This window comes from Candoia aspera, chromosome 1 (assembly GCF_035149785.1).
Source record: "Candoia aspera isolate rCanAsp1 chromosome 1, rCanAsp1.hap2, whole genome shotgun sequence".
In the NCBI taxonomy this organism is placed as follows: domain Eukaryota; kingdom Metazoa; phylum Chordata; class Lepidosauria; order Squamata; family Boidae; genus Candoia; species Candoia aspera.
This window is the reverse complement of record NC_086153.1, coordinates 330,900,977-330,922,024: the sequence shown is the minus strand read 5'-3', so window position 1 is coordinate 330,922,024 and position 21,048 is coordinate 330,900,977. Positions and strand designations below refer to the sequence as shown.

General features: G+C 44.4%; 1 protein-coding gene across 2 annotated transcripts in view; it reads right to left on the bottom strand.

Annotated features, from left to right (window-relative positions):
* Positions 1 to 5,278: 5,278 nt before the first annotated feature.
* PGPEP1 (pyroglutamyl-peptidase I) overlaps positions 5,279 to 21,048 on the bottom strand; it is a 30,771-nt gene continuing 15,001 nt past the window's right edge. For both annotated transcript variants that reach the window (XM_063290689.1, XM_063290688.1), the window contains exons 3-5: positions 10,720 to 10,836; positions 8,772 to 9,004; positions 5,279 to 6,829 (exon numbers count right to left, since the gene is read on the bottom strand). In XM_063290689.1, coding sequence (XP_063146759.1) covers positions 6,637 to 6,829; positions 8,772 to 9,004; positions 10,720 to 10,824 — 531 coding nt within the window. In that variant the 5' untranslated portion in view covers positions 10,825 to 10,836 and the 3' untranslated portion in view covers positions 5,279 to 6,636. The remainder of the gene's footprint in view (positions 6,830 to 8,771; positions 9,005 to 10,719; positions 10,837 to 21,048) is intronic.

Sequence of the window (21,048 nt, the reverse complement as noted above, 5' to 3'; positions counted from 1 at the left end):
TGGACGGGAAGCAATGCACAGGTAAATGTTGAATTTGTAAGCCTTGCAGATACCATACCTGTTGTTAGGGGCAATGGGACAGGACTGCCTTCTTTCCTCATCTATGAGTGGTTGGCCTTAGAAAGCTGCATCATCCATGCCCTCTTTCAGTGCTGGAGCCCCATCAGAAGCAGGCTTATGATACCCCCTCCCCCAACGGTCCTAATGCACAAGTTCTTCCCGAGCGTGGAGCACTTGGGTGATAGGCTTTCTGAGCAACGTAGCCCTTCTTTTCCAGGCTCAGCATCTCAGGGCTGCTTCGAGGCCACAAGCGACAGGCTGTCCTGCCTGCCACCAAAAGGCACCTAATGGGCAGTGATGCCATGCTACTTTATATCCCAGGCCACACTGATAGCACATGGTAGCCATCACCATCTCAGAAGCATCCCAGAGAGGCACCCATGCTCCTGACTTGAAGTGTGGAGAACCCCAGATTGCACGCTGACACTTGAATCCCTGGGGCTTGCTTCTTTTCTGGACTTGGTCCAAACGCTGCTGCAAGAGCACAGGCAGAGCAGCTAATCTCCAACTGGAATCAGTGAGATTTTCCCCTGCAAAACCCAGGGCTGGTTTAAAACTGTGCCATTGATCACTTGTGCTGAAGGAGCAACTTTCCATAGCCTGCTACTCTCCAGAGATCAATGGGGAAGCTTCAGTATCACACCCTGAATGGGTGCTAGACTGAAAAAAGCTAAAAGTGGGGGACAAGCATCTTCCTTCCCTGTGCTATTATTCTACCTTATTTCAGCCACTCAGAGATCTTCAACAGTACAGCCATCAAATTCTGATGGAATAACCTTCATGCCCAGCTAGGCAGTAGTACTTAGCTCAGTGTTTCTCAACCTTGGCAACTTTTAAGATCTGTGGACTTCAACTCCCAGAATTCCCCAGCCAGCAAAGCATAGCTGGCTGGGGAATTCTGGGAGTTGAAGTCCACACATCTTAAAGTTGCCACGGTTGAGAAATACTGACTTAGCTGATCTCCAGAAACTAAACAGAATCAGATGCGATCAGTTAGACAGGACACAGGAAATCCCACAGCTGTGCACTAGCTCAAGTAGTTGAAAGAAAATTCTGAAACAAACTGTTTCTGCACTTATGTCAATAAAACCACATGGGTATTTCCTTTAAGCAACTGCAAGTCTAGGTTGACGCAAAGACTTGGTGGCAGTCAGGCAGCATCCAAGTAGAAAAATAAAAAATCTTTTTAATAGCCCTCTTCAGCCTGCACCCCAAAACTCAGGAGTAACATGCTTCAGTCAGTGTAATGGGGGGGAGGAAGAAGCAAAACAAAAGCAAAGAACACTTAATTTTTAATAGATTAAATAAAATGAGTTTAATGCAACCATAAAAAATATGCAGGTGCTTAGTACTGAAGACAGTGGTTCTGCGGAAAAACCACTGTCCCCTAAAATTAACTGGTTTGCAAAAAACTGGAAAATTATAGAATAAATTACATTTTCAAGCTAGCAGTACAAGGGGAAAGGTGAGACAAGGGTCTGGAGCTTTAATGAAAGCAGATTCCTGAGGAGATGAAAACACAACGAAAACAAAGTCAAAGAAGTCAAACAAAGACAAAACCATTTCAGTACAAAGAGCGGATTCAGAGATCGTGATTCCAGGCCTTGGCAAAATTCAGCAACTTTTAGCAGATGGTAGGTCTCAAAGGAGCTGCACACCCAAAGGGCAGGCACATCAGCCACGTGGCATTTGAGAGGTAAATCTGACCCATCGCCCAAGTGAGGGGAACTTTGCTCAATCCCCCCAGAACTGGAGCTGAGGGCCCAGCACAGGTATCCAGGGGCGTCTGCAGCGTAAGCTTGGAAAAGTCAAGATGGTGGCTGCAGCAGTCAGTCTCTGGCCCCTGGGGGGAAATTGCAAAGGGTGCTTTGAGTTTGTCCAAGAGCAGATTCACACTGGAGCCGCTTTATGGGAATTCCTTGGAATCTGATGTATTAATCGAAAAGCAATTGCCTGGATGAATGGCTGCGGAAAACTGCTTTGTTCTGCTGCAGGAAAGTACCCATTCCTTTTAGCAACGGACTGCTTGTGTGAGCTACGTAATGGCACAGATAATTTGATTGCTCTGACTGAACAGTCTTTTTTCAGGTAACGATAGCCTGGCTCAGTGCTTCCTAAACTTTTTCCTTCCTTACCCAAAACCGCTTATCAGAACGCCCTTTTTACCCAATGTAGGTAAAACACTTTAAGTCAATCTAATGGGTTTGTGTGTCACCAAAGAAAAACCACTTTTGCCCAACTTTGGGTAATTTTCCCAGGTTTGGGAAGCCCTGGCTTAGCTCATACCCAGGGCTATGCAGTGTGTTTCGTGTTTCTTTTAGCAGAGTGTGATCTACAAACCCATTCTGAGAGTGAGGCCTTTACTTTTGGGAAGAAACCACAACCGAAACTCACGATTAATTGCTGGTTTACTAAGCCTGATTCCTTTAACAAGGGCTCCCGTCCAAATAGAGAATCCTGGGTGAGTTCTGGTGCCCATTCTTTCGGGATAGTGGCAAAAAGATTTGGGGAAACTAGTCAGGAATTGATCAAAACCAGCAAGTTACATTGCTAAGTTTGCAAGGCTGAGTCTGCCCTGTTCAGCAAGGCAAATTCTGGTTTAGCAGCACAGAAGAATGCAAGCAATGGGACGGCTCATCCAGGAGACACTGTGCAGATGATCAAACTGCCGTTCACCAGTCCCCGTCCACTCCCCACCCACCCTTTACGGCAGCCTCCACTGTGGGGGCTGGCCAGGTAACACCTTCATTAGAAAAACACCCAGGACATGGGGGTCCAATCAGAGTGGGGAAAGGGTAATCCCTCCAATAGCTCCAACTTGTAGCGTAGAGAGATCTCCCTCCTGCATGCCAGCAAGTGGGTGCACAGCTGAGCCAGAAAGAGAAAACGTGCTGCAACAGGAGTAATCCAGATTTCTGATCCCAAACTCAGCCATAAGGCCAGAGGCTGGAAAGTGGAGTTAACGATTCTTAAACTTTCCAGTAGAGCCAGTTTGGTGTAGTGGTTAAGGCACCATGCAAGAAACCGGGAGGCCGTGAGTTCTAGTCCCACCTTAGGCATGAAGCCAGCTGGGTGTCCTTGGGCCAGTTGTGCTCTCTCAGCCCCAGGAAGGAAGCAATGGCAAACCACTTCCAAAAAACCTTGCCAAGAAAACTGCAGTGACTCGTCCAGGCAGTCTGAGAACCGGGCACAACTGAACAGATAAAAAACAAACAAACTTTCCTGTACAGGTTGGGAGAGCATGTGGAGATAAGTGAGATTCCAAAAGCCATGGCCCTTGATTGTGTGAGGCTTTGGCTAGACTGATACCACATGCTAAGCCAATAAGGCTTAAGATGTTTTATACAAGAAGCACCCTATATTGTAGAGGGGGGTGAGATGCATTATGAGAAGCAGCAGCAGTCCTCCTGGCTGCTGTTTCAGAAGGACACCACCCCTCCCAAGAGAAGACCTCCCTCTGAAGCTTTATTTTCCCCACCCCCTCCCCAAATTTTGGGCAGAAGGCCTCTTGAGAAGTTTTAGATTACACGCACACCTCTTTCCTGTGCCAAATTCATTATTCTCCACAGTTTTAAACACTTTTAAGACACTGTTGAATAGTCTGCTAACACATTTACCAATCTTCTAGGAAAAACAAGTTTCCAAGCAAAGCTCTGGATTTCTTTGCATGTAATGCTAACAAATTAAGTGTACGGCACTAAGCATAGTCAATGTTGGTTTGAAAATAGCTGGCTAAAAAAAAAGTGTTTTGGATTGTTGTCATACTAACTTACGTCCCACAAACTGATATTGTCAATTAGTGGGACGTAAAATGAGTACGTTATATTTTAAACTATGCTTACTAAATATGTATCTGATAAACATTCTAAAGCAGAGTCCAGTTAGTTTAGGGCAGTGTTTCTGAACTGTGGCAACTTTAAGACATCTGGACTTCAACTCCCAGAATTCCCCAGCCAGCATGGCTGGCTGGGGAATTCTGGGGAAGTCCACACATCTTAAAGTTGCTAAGGTTGAGAAACACTGGTTTAGGGCATCGTGTTCTCCAGAAAAGGTTCAGATTCAAAAGTTTCTGAACACAGCCAGCCTACAGTTTGATTATTAAGGGACTAAAAGCTCCATGGAAGGAAAGGCGCACAGTGGGACGGCAGAGAACTATAAGAAGAATCCTGGTGTTGGTATGGCCAGAGCAGGATGGTCTTATATTGCACTATCAGAAATGGGGTAACTATAGGGTGACCCTCTGCAAACTGAAGAACTGTCAAATCCACAGGAGGAGACAGTGCTACTGGGCAAATCTTCTCACTGTCCCAGGAAGCCCTCCTTGGAAATCAAGTCCCTCCAACCTCGCAAAGGTTTTTCCAGCTAAGTCTGAGAAATCCTGTTCCCTTAGCAAACAGACTTGATGAAAAAAAAAATGTAATTTTAAGAAAGGAGGAATAAGGTATGGGGGAGAAATTTCCAGTAAGGGTAACCATCTCTAAAGAGGTCTGGTCCCCTAAAAGGAGGGCTTTATCAGGACAACCCACCTTTCTTTGCATTTAAATGTTAAACCATTTCACATCTTAAAAGGAAAAATATCCAGATCTCCTATTCTTATAATTTCAAAGAGAGATAGGCTTTACACAATCTGAATATCTGCACCCATCTAACAGATTATACACATTTCACAGCTACACTTTCTTATAGAACTGAAAACAGCAGCCTTCTGTTCTGCAAACTGCATCAACCTTTTTTTTTTTTTTTGAACAGGGCAAAAGGCCCCTTGCACAGTTTGCCATCTTATGAAGTGTTCCAGGGAAGAAGACTGCTTGCAAATCTAAAAACAAATGTAGACCCTATGCCATGACCCCACCTTTGCTAAAGGGGGAGGGAGGAAGCACAGAAGCCATCACATTTGGACAAAAAATATTAAATAAAATAAATTATTAAATGAAACAGAAGAATTTGGCTGACTTACCACACTCAAGGGTGCTTGGAATTTGAATGCAAGTAAGAGGCTGGTGTGCAAAGAAATTTAGGAGCAACTTTAGCAACCCCAAAAGGGGTACAGATGAGTTTCACATAAGACTGTCTCGATGTTCGGCCACACATTCAAATCCCCAGCAGCCCTTTGTCTTGCAACCAGATCACCACTGGGTTTAGCAAGCAGACAAGCACAAGGCAGCTCTCACTGAGAGTTACTATAAAAGCAGGATCAATTAGTTAAAAAAAAGAGAGATTCAAACAAGAATGATTTTACAGCAAAGAAGAAGGGGTTTCATTTTAAACAGGACTGTTTTTAGCAAAAAGATGCTTGTTCTTTGTGGCCAGCTCGGTTTTATCAGGCAATTCCATTGTCCAAGATTTTAGTCTCTGTTCTGCCGTACAATTTGCTTCCTGCTGCTCCATCCCAAAAGTCTCCCCGTTTAGAGTGAACTTGAACACTTCTCGTTTTAAAAGAAAAAGAAAAGAAAAACCCACAATCTTTAATCTCTTGACTGAATATTATACCCTAATCCCATCTAGGTAGAAAGTGCAGCATCATTTTCTACAGAGCTGGCCAGGGGCACCATCATGCAAGCATTTCTGAGGTGAGGGCCCAGGGAAGGTTCCTGGAGAACTGCTCTGTTCTGCCCGCATGCAGGAGCTGAATCACGGAGCCTGAACCGGGCAGGAGATGGTGCTGGCAAGTCCTCACTTCCTTCTCCTAGCAAGCAGAAATGACAAAATCCTAATCTGGATCCAGAGTCTCATCCCTCCCTGGCAGAGCAGAAGAGTTTAGAAAAGGATATGTACCGTGTTGTTCTTCTAAGGTACAAAGGGATATCTGAGCAGCATCTAGCTTTGAGGCACTGGGAAAGACAGCTATGGCGGGACTATCTGGGGAGAGGGGGAAGATACCAGTTCCTAGGGCAAATTAAGCCAGCTGCCCAGAAGAGTTTTAAGAACAGAAGAGAAGCTCTACATTTCAGACCGATATGTGGCTACTGAAGCCAGGAAAGGCAATATCCAAAGAGATCTGTTCCTTTTTTTTAAAAAAAGCCACCAACAGATTTGGCATGAGGTGTCGATGAAAGGAAATGCTCCCAGCCTCTCTTTTCAGTCACCAGGCGTTCACCATGAAGAGCGGTACTCTACAATGTGGATTGGACGAATCTGTTCGAAGCAGTGAAGAAAAAGGCTTCCAGGCTTCCGGGCAGAGGGTCCTGTGTTTCGAACCGAAAGCACTGCTACAAGCTGATGCGGAACAATCATACTGTTCTTCTGAGATCAAGGGACCTTGCAAAATTAAACTGGAATACATCAGACGACCAGAGCAATCGCCTAACTGGCAGACCCTCTCAGTTCACTGCAGGAACTGAACGCCGGCACCGGGAAGCTGGCGACAGCCGGTTGGGCTGGAATTGGAAGAGAAGCAAAGGAGGACACGAAACCCTCGTCTCCTCAGAGTGCCAGGAATCCATTTCTGTTCTCAATCCTCTACACAGATGCTGCCAGGGGGACTCAGTTCCCCACCTGGGAGTCTGCAAGGACAGGAGGAAATTTTTGGAAGTGCAACAATGAGGGAAGTAAAGAGGCGGGGACTTTGGCCCGGGTTCAATGTTCGTTGTGACAGTTGATGTTGCTCTCAGAGTGTTCTAAGACATTGAGCATTTCCTCTATGATGGCCTGGAGTGCACGGCCCAGCTGTTCTGCGCTGTAGGGTTTTCCCAGGGGAGGCACGTGGACAAATGCAGACCGGCCGTGGCTCTGGTACAGGGAAGTGTAATATGTGAAGTCACACAGATACCTGCAAGAAGAAAAGTGAGATTCAGCCAGGGAGCGGGGGAGCAAAGTTTATGAGCCCTGGCATTCGAGAGCCCACCAAGGTGCAGTCAAACCAATTATGGCATTTCATTCCTCTACTCTGTCCAGCAGAAGAGAGTATCTGTAGCTCAGGGCTGAACTGTGGAGTCCTTGGTGCTCTCTGAGCTTGCTTGTTTGTGTGCAGATGCTTCATTACCCAACTAGGTACCATCCACAGTCTGAGTGCATCCACGAACACCAACCAGCAGGCACAAGACATGGCAAAAACTCCTTAATCTCACAACACATGGACAGACTCAACCAGTTTCAACTGGGAAATTATCAGCATCTTAGACCAAATCCAAAACCGCTAAGGAATTCCTGGAAGCTTGGCACTCAGACACATCAGCCATCAATAGACACATAGAAATAAACCACATTTGCACGCCATTCAAAAGAGACAATAAAAAAGCTAAGAAGGAAACAAGAAGGCCAGAACACGTCCTCTCCAGCAACCAACAATCAGAAAAGCAGGGATTAACACCAGACAAACAGTCAGGCAGAAAACAATCCCCTAATCAAGGAACCACCAAGGAGAAACCCACCAAAACTGGCAGGGCAAGCCACTGTCTATAAACAGGGAGCAAACCCCACACTCACCAACACTGATGGGGGTACCTAGTCGGGTAATGAAATGTCTGCAAGCAAACCACCAAGCTCAGGGAGCACCAAGGACTGCACAGTTCCCTACTTTACCTTTAATATGGTATTGTAGCTTGATTCTGCACACCACCCAGAGATTCATGGCATGACAAGTGGTATGTAAATATTTGAAACAAAAAATATTAAAATAAAGGGCTGTGGGTGACGGCAATCAACAGCGTAATAAAGGGAGCACACTCCCAACCTTGATCAGGAGTATCCTGAGCTCCCCACTCCCCATTCCTCCCTACTTTCATCTCACCCCACTTGTCACCATGTTATCTCTATCTAAGGTTGCTCTCCAGCCAGAGTTTGCAACAGGTATGGCTCTTTTTCATCCACTGTTTAGCAGCTGTTGGTACTCATACCAAGGTGAAACAAAGCCTAAGGATCATCTCAACTGTATTTATTCAGGTCAAGGCCTTGTCTTCTACACAGATACAGGGTCAAATGTGAAAACAACACATTTTGATCCAGAAGGGGCTCCACCATGTATTCAAGGAAGACAAACTTCTATTCTGAATAGACTTAGGGACAGTTGCATCTCCATCCTTCATAAGAATCCAGGAAACTGTCTTATCAACCCCTTTCCCATCTACTCCAGCACTACCTCCACAGGGTAACTTGTAACCCTCAAAGCTGCATGAAATTCCTCAAAGCCTGGGAAGCAACCTCTGGAATTACTCTTCAAGGGGCTGCCAAATTATAACCTTTCATTTAACTGGAAGAGGAAATCATTAAATACATGGGGAGTAAACAAGCTAGCTGTACCTAATTAACCTTAATTGCTCTTACATTAAAATCAATCCGACTTTAGTTTTTGCCCTTGGGTTCTCCACAGCCAAGCACATCCACAGCCCCCTCAGAGCTGTTCGCCCGCCACGGGCAGCACTCTGCAGGGCTCCAAGCCATTTCAGGAAAGTGCCATACCAAAAATGGGACTTTCCACGCGTCAGGTCTGTGCTTTGGTGCTAGTTATGCCCTTTCCTCTACTCCAGACTTAAGCTCTAACACAGGCGGCAGATACAGTGACACGCAAAATGTTTCAAATCTGAAACAGTTCCAGCTTGAAACGCCCTCTCTCAAGTTTGAAAGGTCCCATTTCAAATCCGAAACAACTGCTCTGACCAAGCCAGAAAGGTCTTATTCTAAGTGTTGTGTGTTCCTCAAACCATCTCTCTCCACCCGACTGTCTGCACCCTTCTCATCCCTCTTGCCCTCCCTTCCCCACTTCCTCCTCCTACCTCCCAGCATCCTCTGATATTGAGACGGTGACATCCAGTCCTAGCGCAGAGACCCTCTTGCACACGGCGTCCATGTCGATGACAGAGTGGATGCATTCTGGGCCCCCCTCAATACAGCATTCGGAACCTGGGCAGAAGTGGCAGTTGTCCAAGCCCCGGTAGCCCACGTTGTGGCCGCATTTTTCCAACGTCACTGTTGTGGCCATGCCAGACAGCCCCACGTGCACAACGAGCTATTTTGAAAACAAGAAGTGGAAAAGCAGGTTCATGAAACTAGCATGGTGCAGAGCCAAACTAGCAACCTGAGGTCAACAGACCCTTAAATCTTTCCAAATAACCCCCGGGGTGTGCATTCCTCCCATCTGGAAGAGGGAATGCATAAAACCATCTTTGCATATCCTTAAAGAGACAGACCTTGGTTAAAAAAGGAAAAAAAAAGCCAACTGCCCTCTACAACCCAGAAAATACAGCCACCCCATAGAAGTGGGTCGTGACCCTGCCCCTTTGCAGTATTTCCACTGGACTCTGCCTTTCTAAAAAAAGGAGGGGGGATAACAAAGGCCCTAACCCTCTAAAACAAGGTACCCATCCTGGCCTTTGGAGACCCAATTTATGACCGCTGGGAAATGCAACCACAACACCCTTGTTCTTCCCTATGTTGAGCTGCATTTTAATCTGGAGTCCATTCAAAATGCCGCTCTTTCCCCTGAAGCCCTAAATTGCTTGGGGCCAGATGACCTGAAGGTTCACATCCTTTCACACAGATTTACCCAGAGCCTAAAGTTATCCTCAGACACCCTTTCTAGAAAAGATTACCTCGGACCCCAGGCGGCTCCCTTGGAGTGCTAGATACCTTATTTATCTGTTTGTCAATTCATTTCTCCGGGGGTTCTAAATTTAAATACATTTTACCTATTGTTCTATTATATTCAACTTTGCCGTTGTGGGTCTCTTTTACTGCAGTTTTATAGTATAGCCAGGTTGAGGATGGTTCAGTGTCTTGCTCTGTTAAGGTTTACCAATTTTGCTCTTTTGGGTGGTGGTTTGAAAACACTGCAAGCAGGCAAATGAAGTCACACACAGAATGCTGCTTGGGTGCTGGGCCTACTGGAGAAGAGACCTGCTGGATTAGATCATGGACCCATGAAGCTGAGCACCTGGTAGGACCTACAGGGCTAAATCAGACCCAGAAGTCGAACAGTGAAGCAGAACAGGATTTGCCACCTGCCACCTATTGCTCCTGGTTCCAGCTCTGAGACAGAGCCTGGAGGTTCCTTCTGGGCATAATGGCTAATAGCTACCAACAAACCCATCTTCCTATTGTTTTTGGTCTCATTCCTCTTAAAGTCATCTAAGCTAGCAGCCACCACCAAATCCAGTCTGCTTTCTAAAATAGGCCCAGCACAGTTTAAAGAGCCTTCCCAAATCCAGGGAGGGGGTAGTGGTGGCAGGGTCCAGCTCTGTCCCCTGCAATGCTTAACTCTTGCCTCCAACCAAAAAAAGTGCTGCCCCGGGTGACCAAAAGACGGCTCCTCTCTACAGCCTTCGCCCAACACATTGCCGGAATGGGAGGGAGAGTGCAGAGCATGCCCACCTTGGAGGAATGAGTCAGACAAAACAGGAAATCTGCTCCCATCTTCTGCTGAGTTGGTGAGAGGCCAGAGCAGTCCTCCAACGAGGGTTCTCCTCCCCTGTCCCCTCTGATTGCCACTCATCTCAAACCCAGGATTGGCAAACAGCATGAGCCAGTTTCCTGACACCAGTCCTCCTCTACCTCAGGGTTTCTCAACCTCAGCAACTGTAAGATGTGCAGACTTCAACTCCCAGAATTCCCCAGCCAGCAAGGTTGGTTGGAGAATTCTGGGAGTTGAAGTCCACACATCTTAAAGTTGCTGAGGTTGAGAAACACTGCTCTACCTAATAGTCATTCTCACTTCCTTTTACTCACTTGCGGGCTGTGCTTCTTCCATAAGGCAGGAATAAGTCTCTGCACAGCCTGGTACTCAACAGGAATCTCGTAGACATGCAGATCCACATCCTCTCCGAGGCCCATTTTCTCCAACTCCTGAAAAAAGAAAAAGGCTTCAAAATAGGTTGTCACCTGGTAGGATCTCAGAGTTGTGTTTTCTCTGTAGCTGCCCCAGCTCTTTGGAATAGCCCCCCACCTGAAACTGGAGGGGGGGCTACCTTTTTAGCCTTCCGGAAGGCTGTGAAGACCTGGCTCTTCCCCCAAGCACTGAGCTAGGATGGGGTTGAGTCAGGAAGTTAATATGATGTGTTTTTAGAGGTAGCCCTCGACTTACGACCACAACTGGGACTGGAACTTCCCTCATTAAGTGAAGCAGTTGTTAAGTGAGTCACACCCGATTTTACTACCTTTTTGCCACGGCCATGAAGCAAATCATCAGTTGTTAAGTGAATCCGGCTTCCCCATTGACTTTGCTTGTGAGAAGCCAGCTGGGAAGGTCACAAATGACGATCATGTGACCCTGGGATGCTGCAACCATTGTAAATACATGCTGGTTGCCAAGCACCTGAATTTTGATCATGTGACTGCGGGGACACTGCGGTGGTCATATTTATGTGTGAGGACCGGTCACAAGTCACTTTTTCCAGCACCACTGTAACTTTGAATGGTCGCTAAATGAATGGTCGTAAGTTGAGGACTACCTATATGTTGTTTTTATTGGTTGCTGTGAGCCACCTAGGATCACTCTGTGAGTAAGGTGGCCATACAAGTTCTTTAAATAAGGGACTTCCACAGGTCCATCCATAGTTATTTGGGCGCATGGGCTAAAAGGTACTAATAATATTCAGTGGCAGTCTACCTCACAAAGCCCTCTCATAGTTTACTGCTCAGCATTTGATATTTAATCAAATGCTGAGCAGTAAACTATGAGAGGGCTTTGTGTCCTGATTAAGTACTTCCTGGTCTCAGCAGGTGGCATTATTTAAATAGGGCTCAGCCCAGCTAGGATTTGGATAGGAGATGCCCGGGAAAGAACAGGGCTATAGATTAGAACTAGGAAGTCAAAGAAGCAGGTTCCATAGAAAAGAAAATTTCCTTTTTCTTTTGCCAAGAAAACTACATGGGCATGTCTGTGAAGTTGCTAAGATTCACACTCAACTCAAGGGAGACTAATTTTTCCTACCCCAAAAGCATTCATAGCAGCAAAAAAATTCTAGCACCCTTAAGTGCAGCAAGAGAGGTCTGAAATAAGGATTATCCTTCCTCCCTCCCTCCCAGTAAATATTTCTTCATTAAGCATGCAGATTGTGACTAATTAACAAGGAAATCAAAAGAATTTGCAGACAAGCCAATAACAGTGTTTTGGAAAGGAAGGGCTACTTTGGGATGGTGGACATTTGGCTTAAGATGTGGCTAGGGTTTAAAACCAACACATCTGGAGGGTACCTGATAGCGAAGGCTAGGTTACAGTCCAGCAAAAAACATCCCTACTGCCTTCGAGGTTCTAACCCCCACATGGATTTTGTTACCCTGGGTGCCCTTGAGATGGCCATAAAGATCCTCTGGTATGGTTTATATTACTTGTAGAAATCCCACAGATAGATAGACAGACAGACAGATGGCAAAGGAGAACAGGTTCTGTTCATCACTCTGGGATTTGGAGCAATGCAAAACAAGAGCAACTTGGGTAAAAGTGATCAAAAGTGCAGAAGGTGGAGCTCAATCTATTCTGATAATGACTGGGGAAAAAGAGGCTCCCTTGGGTTGGCTTAAAGGAAGTTGCAGCCCAACACATTTTGTATGACTATTTAAAAATGAGGGTTAAATATTTATACTTATAAACCATTCAGGAATAAGCACCATTTCCCAGAGGCATCCCTTCTGTGTGTGACAGCAAACATGAGGAATGTCTTTTAAAGAAAGGTGCTATCTATGAATGAAGTAGCCTTACCCTCTGAGCATCTCTAGATTGTGATAGGATAGAAATGATAAACGATAAATAAATAAAAATACCCACAGAAGAAGGAAAAACCAGCACCTGCAGTAGCATATTATATAAAGATAAACAAGAGTATACATACAAAACCTTTTGAATTCAAAGTACTACTTATAAATTGAAAACATCTGAAAACAAAATTATTTCTCCCTTTGGACCCAAGCATGCCACAGTTGCCCATACACAGTGGCTTTTACCAGCGACACTCAATATAATATTGCTAAAATCAGAGGACATCACCACCCGCAGAGTCTGACTATGGTGAAGGTGAAAGGTTCCCTGTGCAAGCACCGAGTCATGTCTGACCCTTTGCAGGGGATGCAGCTTTCACGATGTTTTCTTGGCAGACTATAGAGCGGGGTGGTTTGCCATTGCCTTCCCCAGTCATCACCTTCCCCAGCAAGCTGGGTACTCATTTTGCCGACCTCAGAAGGATGGAAGGTTGAGTCAACCTGAGCCGGCTACCCAAGAATTCAGCTTCCGCTGGGATCAAACTTGGGTTGCCTACCACTCTGCGCCACACAAGGCCTTTGACTATGGTAAACTCCCACAAAGTTTACAGTTATGCCCATTTTACAGGCATGGGTGCAGAGAGATCTTGCTCAAGGCTACTGAAAAGGGTTCCTGGAAGAGCAGACATTCCTTAACCGAAAGTCATGACTAAGAATGACGCAACCCAGCTCTCTATGGCAGTATTTCTCAACCTTGGCAACTTTAAGATGTGTGGACTTCAACTCCCAGAATTCCCCAGCCAGCCATGATGGGGCTGTCAGGAGACTAAAACAAATAAATAGGTAAGTCAAAAGTACAGCCACCCCAGCAAAAAAAAAACCCAAAAAACCTGCCAATCAGAGATGCCCAAATCACAAACGTGTCTCAGGATTTATCCTGATGCGGGGGCAGTGACCAACATTTAAATTCGGCAGCCACATTTATAGTTGCAGGTCGAAATAGGGCTGGGCGGTTCAGAAAAGAGATTTTCTATTTTGGAGAGCAAGTGGGAAAATTAAATGAGAAAGCAGCTTTGGGGCAGTGGGAAGGGTTAACCTTCCCCTTCTCCTGCAAAAAGCCTAATCTAATGAGCCCTGTATCTTCTATTGATTTAAAAAAAAATCACTAATTCTGGAAGCATCTGGTTGGCAAGAGCTGAAAGAGAATAGTAGCCTGGGGGACCACTTTGGTGTATTAGCAGCCATTAACCACAAAAGCTAGAGGGAAGCTATATTCAGACGCAGTCTACCTCAGAAGTGCGCAGGGAAGATGAACAGCAAGGCGTGCTGCTGCTGACTGACACATTAAAAGGCATCAGCTTTTGCCTTGGTCACTACCACAGACTAACACAGCTCTCCTCCTACAGAGTAACTTCCAGAATGTATTGATTTTTGATTTTCTACCTGCATCTCGCCACAATCAAATACAACTCTCAGGGGTCAGGACTGACCAAGCTAAAAGAGTACAATTCCTAGAATGAGCTGGAAATTCTAGCCCAGCATATCAGGAGGTCTCCAGGTTGGAAAAGGCTGCTCTAGCAGTTGTGGATTAGGCCCAACTTCATGAATCAGGGCTTGCTCCAAGACAGTGAACCCCTCCTTTCTTTAGGGTCAGATAGCCTCCAACCCCCACCCCCATTTTATAAGCTCTATTTTTTCCCCTTAAACTTTGTTTCGTGATTTTTAAGATTTATACTGCTCCAGACTTGGGAAAGATTAAAGAAGAATAAAGCTGTCTCCCTCAACAGGAAATGCCCTCTGAGACCACAACTCCCAGATTCCTCACGCATGACAGGTTGGAGAACACTGATGTCTCTCCCATTGCCCTTCAAGCTCTCATTTCTACAGTATCTTCAACTTTATATGCATACAACCAGGGTTTCTCAACCAGGGTTCCGTGGCACCCTAGGGTTCCATGAGAGGTTACTAGGGGTTCTCTGGGAGATCACAATTTATTTTAAAAATTATTTCAAATCCGGGCAACTTCAAATTAAAGAGGCAAGTTTTATTCTTTATTTTTAGTTTAAGAACACTGTGAAGGCATATATACAGGCCTACACATGAAACAAATATAATAATTTTGTAACTTCTGGCCTAGGCCTGAAGAATACATATTTCAAGGGTTCCTCTGGGGTCAAAAAGTTGAGAAAGGCTGCACACAACCTTTTCAGATCCAGCACCTGCTGCTGCTGGCAAAGAGCATCTTGTATTAACTCCAGTTTTCCAGAAGTGGGTGATGGGGAAGGAAGGGTGGAAGAACAGCCAACGTTAAGACTCGCCTACATCTCAGCAGATGGTCAATTCCTGAGAAAGTCTTAACGTCCTCTTTCTGGCAGCTGGAAGTGCCCAGGGTAACTAACTAGCAGGGCTGCGTCATAAGCAGCCGACAGTAGCAATATCTAATGCAAAACCACAGCTTGATCGGAAGCCGCCTGCAACCCACATTTTACCCTTTCCAGCTTGCCAAAGCAATGCTCCGCCTGAACTATGGACAAGATTTAAAATGCATCCAGAAAGACGGTGCAGGCAGGGCAGGAAGGAGAGGAATTCCAAAACATTTCAGGCTGTGTGTTCAAAACAGCAGCTATTTTCATACCCTCTGAACCACCCCAAAGCTGTCCACTCACTGGCTCTGACAAGGAGGAGCTCTCCATAGATTTTCCCCACCCTCCGCCCCCCAGGAGTGGAAGCAAATACTCCACGGGTTATTCACTTATGTTTTTAAGAAGGGTATCAAGTTAAAATCAGAAACCGTCTCCAGGAAGGGAAACAACATGTAAATGTTGGGAATGGGAGAGAAGCTATCAACCCAGAATTGCCAGACCTGATGAATTAAGGATTAAAAAAAAATCATTCTGCAATATCTGGCCAACAGTGCAGGGCAGACTTCCTCTCACTCCTCTGGCAGCCTGTATTTGCTTGGGCTACAACTCACAGGATTCCACTTGTCATTTTTGTTCCAGATTCTAGGACTTGCAGTCCCCAGAGCACATGGCCAGGTTAATATGTGGATGGGAGGCCATCAGGAACATCAGCACTGAAGGCTAAATTGGGAAATTGAGAAAAAAATTATGAATCCCAGCAAGACAATATATAGCCAGTCTGGTCTAATGGTTAAGGTGCTGGGCTAGAAACCAGGAGTCTGTGAGTTCTAGTCCCACCTTAGGCAGGAAAGCCAGCTGAGTGACCTTGGGTCAGTCACTTTCTCTCAGCCCAACTCACCTCACAGGGTTGTTGTTGTGGAGAAAATAGGAGGAGGAAGGAGTATTAGGTATGTTCGCTGCCTTGAGTTATTTATAAAAATAATAAAGGCGGGATAGAAAATTAAAAAAAAAAAAAGACAATGGCAAACCATTTCTGGACTGCTGCTAAAAACACCAGGTGGATGTACAAAGTTGTTCAGACTTCAAACTGAACACAAAGGAGATTTTTAAACCCCAAAGATCTGGAAGGCGCAGGTTGAGAAGGGCTGATCCAAGGGTGGCAAAGCTCTTGAATTAAACTAGTAACAGGAGTGGGAGCAGGGGAGCAATTTTAGACTTGCTACGACAAATTGCCAGTCTGTACCACTGATAGGGAGGTTAGCAGAATATCTGTCCCCTCAGTATAAAATTGGGAGAGTAGAATATACAGGCTGAGCTAGGACTTTATGTAGTAAAGTTTGGACTTACAACAGTGCTGAAAAAACTGACTTACGGCCAGTCCTCACACTTAACGACCGTCACAGCATCCCATGGTCACGTGATCGCCATTTTCAACCTTCCCGTCCGGCTTCTGGCAAGCAAAATCAATGAGGAACCAAGTGATTCACTTAACGACCATGTGGTTTGCTTAATACCCATGGTGATTTGCTTAACAACCGTTGCAAAAAGGTTGTAAAATTGGATCGGATTCACTTAATGACCGCTTTGTCAGCAACCAAAATTCTGGTCCCAATTGTGGTCATTAAGTGAGGACTACCTGTAAGGCTATGCGAAGACAGAAGAAGCGTCTAATCACACACCAAACACAGCTATGATCTTCCTTCTCCTTCCCTCCTGACTTAATTTATTAGGTCCTATTTTTACTTGTATAGTACTGTGCACATTAACAACACTACAATAACAACACACTGTAACCAGGATAAAAAAAAATTCTATCAGACACATCAGAATTTGTGTACCTTTCCCTCCACAATAGGATTTCTCACTTTCTCCAATTTTAGAACAGGAGGAGAAATACAAGACTAGTATTCTAGAACTGCTGAAAGATGCTTGGGAAAAAGAAAAGAATCTGGATAAAAATTACATGCACAGTATTTATTTTCCTATTGAAAACTAAGATTTAACAATATAAAATGCATCACTTACAGCTTACTAAGGATATACACTTGTACTATTTGGCATCTTCATTAAATTCACAAAGCAGTTCAAAAAAATTTTCAGCCACCTTTTCAGATAAAAGGCAGCTTACACAAAAGAAACATCAGCATGTTTATCTGAAGTAAAGGTTTTCTGAGTGGTGTTTTCTTCCTGTTAAGGGCAGGTTGCCTTGTCAAAAATAAAAATGCCTCAGCTGTCCACAGCCAAAATTGTGAATATAGCCAAAATGAGAGACAGATGCAAATTGCTGCCTAAGGATTTTCATTTTTGCCATCTGTAATGCAGGGGAAATAAAAAGTTGAAAATAGAAAAAGAACATGTTATAAGCAAAAACAAGTGAAGAGCTTTATTCTCCTCAGTACAGCATTAAGGACTAGCGGTGTACCGTATAAGAGATACTAAGTTAACATTTAACACTGCAAACATTAAATTGCATTTATCCTCAGGTGTAGATGACCGTCTTTCATTTAAAATACATTTGCTACTTTTCAGTTTTCTTCCAATGTTTTCCACTGGAAAAAGCAAAGAAGTTGCCAGGAAGGGAAAAAATAATCTCTGACTTTTTGCATTTCGGCTCATCCTTTTCTAATGTGAGGCTTCCTCTGTTCTAAAGGGATTCCTCTGCTCAACCAGGGATTACATGCTTGGATGACAGCGGATAAGGGCAGCTGGGATCCATGCACGAAGCAAGTAAGTTGGGAAGGAACTTCGAAACAAAACAAAACCTGCCTTATTAAAAAAAATCAGACCATTTGTGCATTTAGTCCAGAGCTATTTTGATTATCCAAGTAGAAAGAATTCTTCCCCATCACCTGCAACCCAAATCTTCTCAACTGCAGGTCATCAGAACTAAAATCACATTTTCTGTACACTGATTATTCTTTTGTTGTGTTTCACAAGTCCTCAGTCTGAGCTACCCTTCCCTGAACTGCCTAAGAATACCCAGACCCATTTTATGTGCAACTTTCCAAGGGCTCAAAGACCATGCTTGACTATCACATGACAAGTTGGGTGGCTATCCTAAAAGTAAGCAGAGCTACAACTATATTTGATTTAATGTGGGTTTTTAATTAAGTTAGATATACCTATGCACAAATAGGATTATTCTCCATATAATACACAATTTTCCTTTTTTTTTCTCAGCTTAAATAGCAAATGTTGGATGTGGCCCAGGACCACATTTAAAGCTTTGCACGATACTCCAGAACTGCAAATTCTGTATTCTATTCTAAACACTAAGTATAGAAAAGCAAATTGGATATGTGGAATACAAAGAACCAGGGCATGAAATACACAGTGCAACAGATTTGTGGTGGAGGACGAGTTATACTGCTCAAGCAAGAGAAGCAGAACATTTCATGGCTTTGACGGGAAGGTAGAACACAAAGGCAGAAGACGAAGGCAACCTGGACAATTCCACTGAAAGCTATGAAATCTAATTATTAAACATTCCAAAGGAATTGACTTGCATGATGTGCCTGTCTGCAGCTTTACAACATTAGATTAGCTGACTTTTTTTTTTCTTACCTTGTGTCCTGTTTTCTGGATCGTGGATAAAAATGGTATTTGCCTCCCATGTTTGCGGTAGTCCTCACATTTAAATGGGTGTAAGCAAATTTAGTCAGGGAGTGTGGTTACATAAAATCTCCCCTTCCAGAGGTAGCCTACCTCTGCATGCCAGTTGCTGGAGAAGCAAACAACAAGGACATCCAAGCTCCTCTGGACAACAGAGGTGGACTAGATGACCCTCTTTTGCCTGACAGAGCTAGGCTATTTTTAAGTTATCACTGTATTCTTTCCTTCCTTTTCATTCTAGTCCTTATAATTTCCACCCTTCCTTCTTTCCTTTTGACTGGAGAACACAAGATGTCTGGAGGGGAAGCTGAGATTTGCACAAAAGGAGTTTTTAAATTGATTTGCTTGAAAAACACATTCTTTAAAAAAACTTGGAAAACTAATGATTTTTTCTTCTTTTTAAGTAGAGACCCCTAGAAAAATAGGGTTACCAGCTACTGGAGAGGGGAGAGGCAGGAGGCGTCTCAGGCGGGAAAGATCCAGAAGCAACAGTAATAAATCACATGGCTGGGCCAATGCTCCAAAGGCAATTCTTGGTCTTAACAGTGCATCATTATTGATCCGCGTCTGAAACGCTTGGATTCATTAGCAAAGGCAGGGGCTGGAAGGCAGCGTTCAAACACACCATGATACAAGCAGGAAAGATGGAGGGGGAAAATGATCCTGGTGAAACACCAGGCAGTGTTTCAGACTGGTTCAGAAGCAGAATCCTTGGCATCTCTAATCAACAGAGCAACTGCTCTCAGGCTTGGTGCCTTCCAGATGTACCGGGACTACCAGAATTCTCAGCCAGTATTACTGGGAGTTGTAATTCTAGCACATCTCGAAGGCCCCAACGTTGGGGGAAGTTGCAAGAGAATCTCAGGTAGCACTTTTGACTTGAAGACAACCAGTCCTGGGACACAATATTGGGAAGTGAGCTGCAGTTCCAAAGTGTATGCCTTTTAATAAAAATGTTTAGTTGGAAAAGGTCTACCAGACTCCCTATGATTTTTGACTACCACAGACTAACACCAATCTCCTCCTACAGTATTGGTTAGATTAGTGTTTCTCAACCGTGGCAACTTTAAGATGGGTGGACTTCAACTCCCAGAATTCCCCAGCCAGCCATGGGAGTTGAAGTTCACCCATCTTAAAGTTGCCAAGTTTGAGAAACACTGGGTTAGATGGACCAGTGTCCTGATTTAGTGGAAGGCAACTTATGTTAGTGGGTCCAAGGATCAGAGCAGATCCTTTTAAAGTAAATGTTCCAAGATTCAATTCTTGATGTCTCAAATTGCAGGACACAGACGTTTCATTTGAAAGTAGAAAGTACTAGACATAATACACTAGCAATCTGTTTACAAGAAAAAAAACAGCAGGCAGGCCTCACTCCTGATTTCCCTTTGAAGCATATGTTGAGGGGAGGGAAGCCAACCTAAATGAACTGTTTCGCCCACCCCCAAAATCTTTGTGTGTGACTTATCTGCATTTCTTGCAAGCTGGAACTGGCAGCATCATCCCAGTTCCACTAACTGGGCATTCTCCTAGGAAACTCCTGCTTGACTCACAGACTTCACCACACTGAACAGAAGGGTTAGTGTTACATTTTCAAGAGATGCCACTGAAATTACTTATTGCCCTGGTAGTCTCACCTATTGCAAGAGGCAGATGTCAAATGCACCCAAATGGGCCTATGGTTCCAAGATCAGATACCTGCACAGAGGATGTTCAAATGTAGCAAAGAAGCATGGCATATAAACTAAGGCTAGGGGTGTGTGTGTGTGTGTGTGTGTGTATCTCCCCGTAAGTTCCTACTGTTGTCCTCCAAACCATGCAAAGTCAACTCACTGATTTATATAAATAACACACACTGACTGCCCATGCTGTAGCCAGTAATTCTATTTTTGTTAATTATATACCATGTTGCCACAAAGCAAGTAGACATGTACAGGTTGTCTCTGACAGCTGGAAGTCAAGCTCTGCCATTTTTCTGGTTTCTGCAATTCTACCAAGCTCCACTTACATGTGTTCAATCTCATTTCTCAACCACAAGGACTAACAGTCTTTCAGAAACATCAACTAAAGTTCTAGACACTGTTTAGCCTGTCAAGATTCAATTTCCAGAGGCGACAAATGCAAGCTTATTTCAAAAATACATTCTTGGGGTACTTATAAGTTAACAACCCAGGTCATGAAGCTTTGGAGACAAAATTGCTCACACAGGTAATTGACCATATTGCAAGTGAGTGGCAGAGAGAGGTATTTCTGGTAGAAAGAGGTATTTTTGTCTGGTTCCACCTGCCCAGTGCCACCAAGCAACTGCAAATCAGGGTAATGGATTAGCTCAACAATTACGTTAGTTGAGATCTGACACCTTCCTATGTTTCAAAACATTCATTGTGGT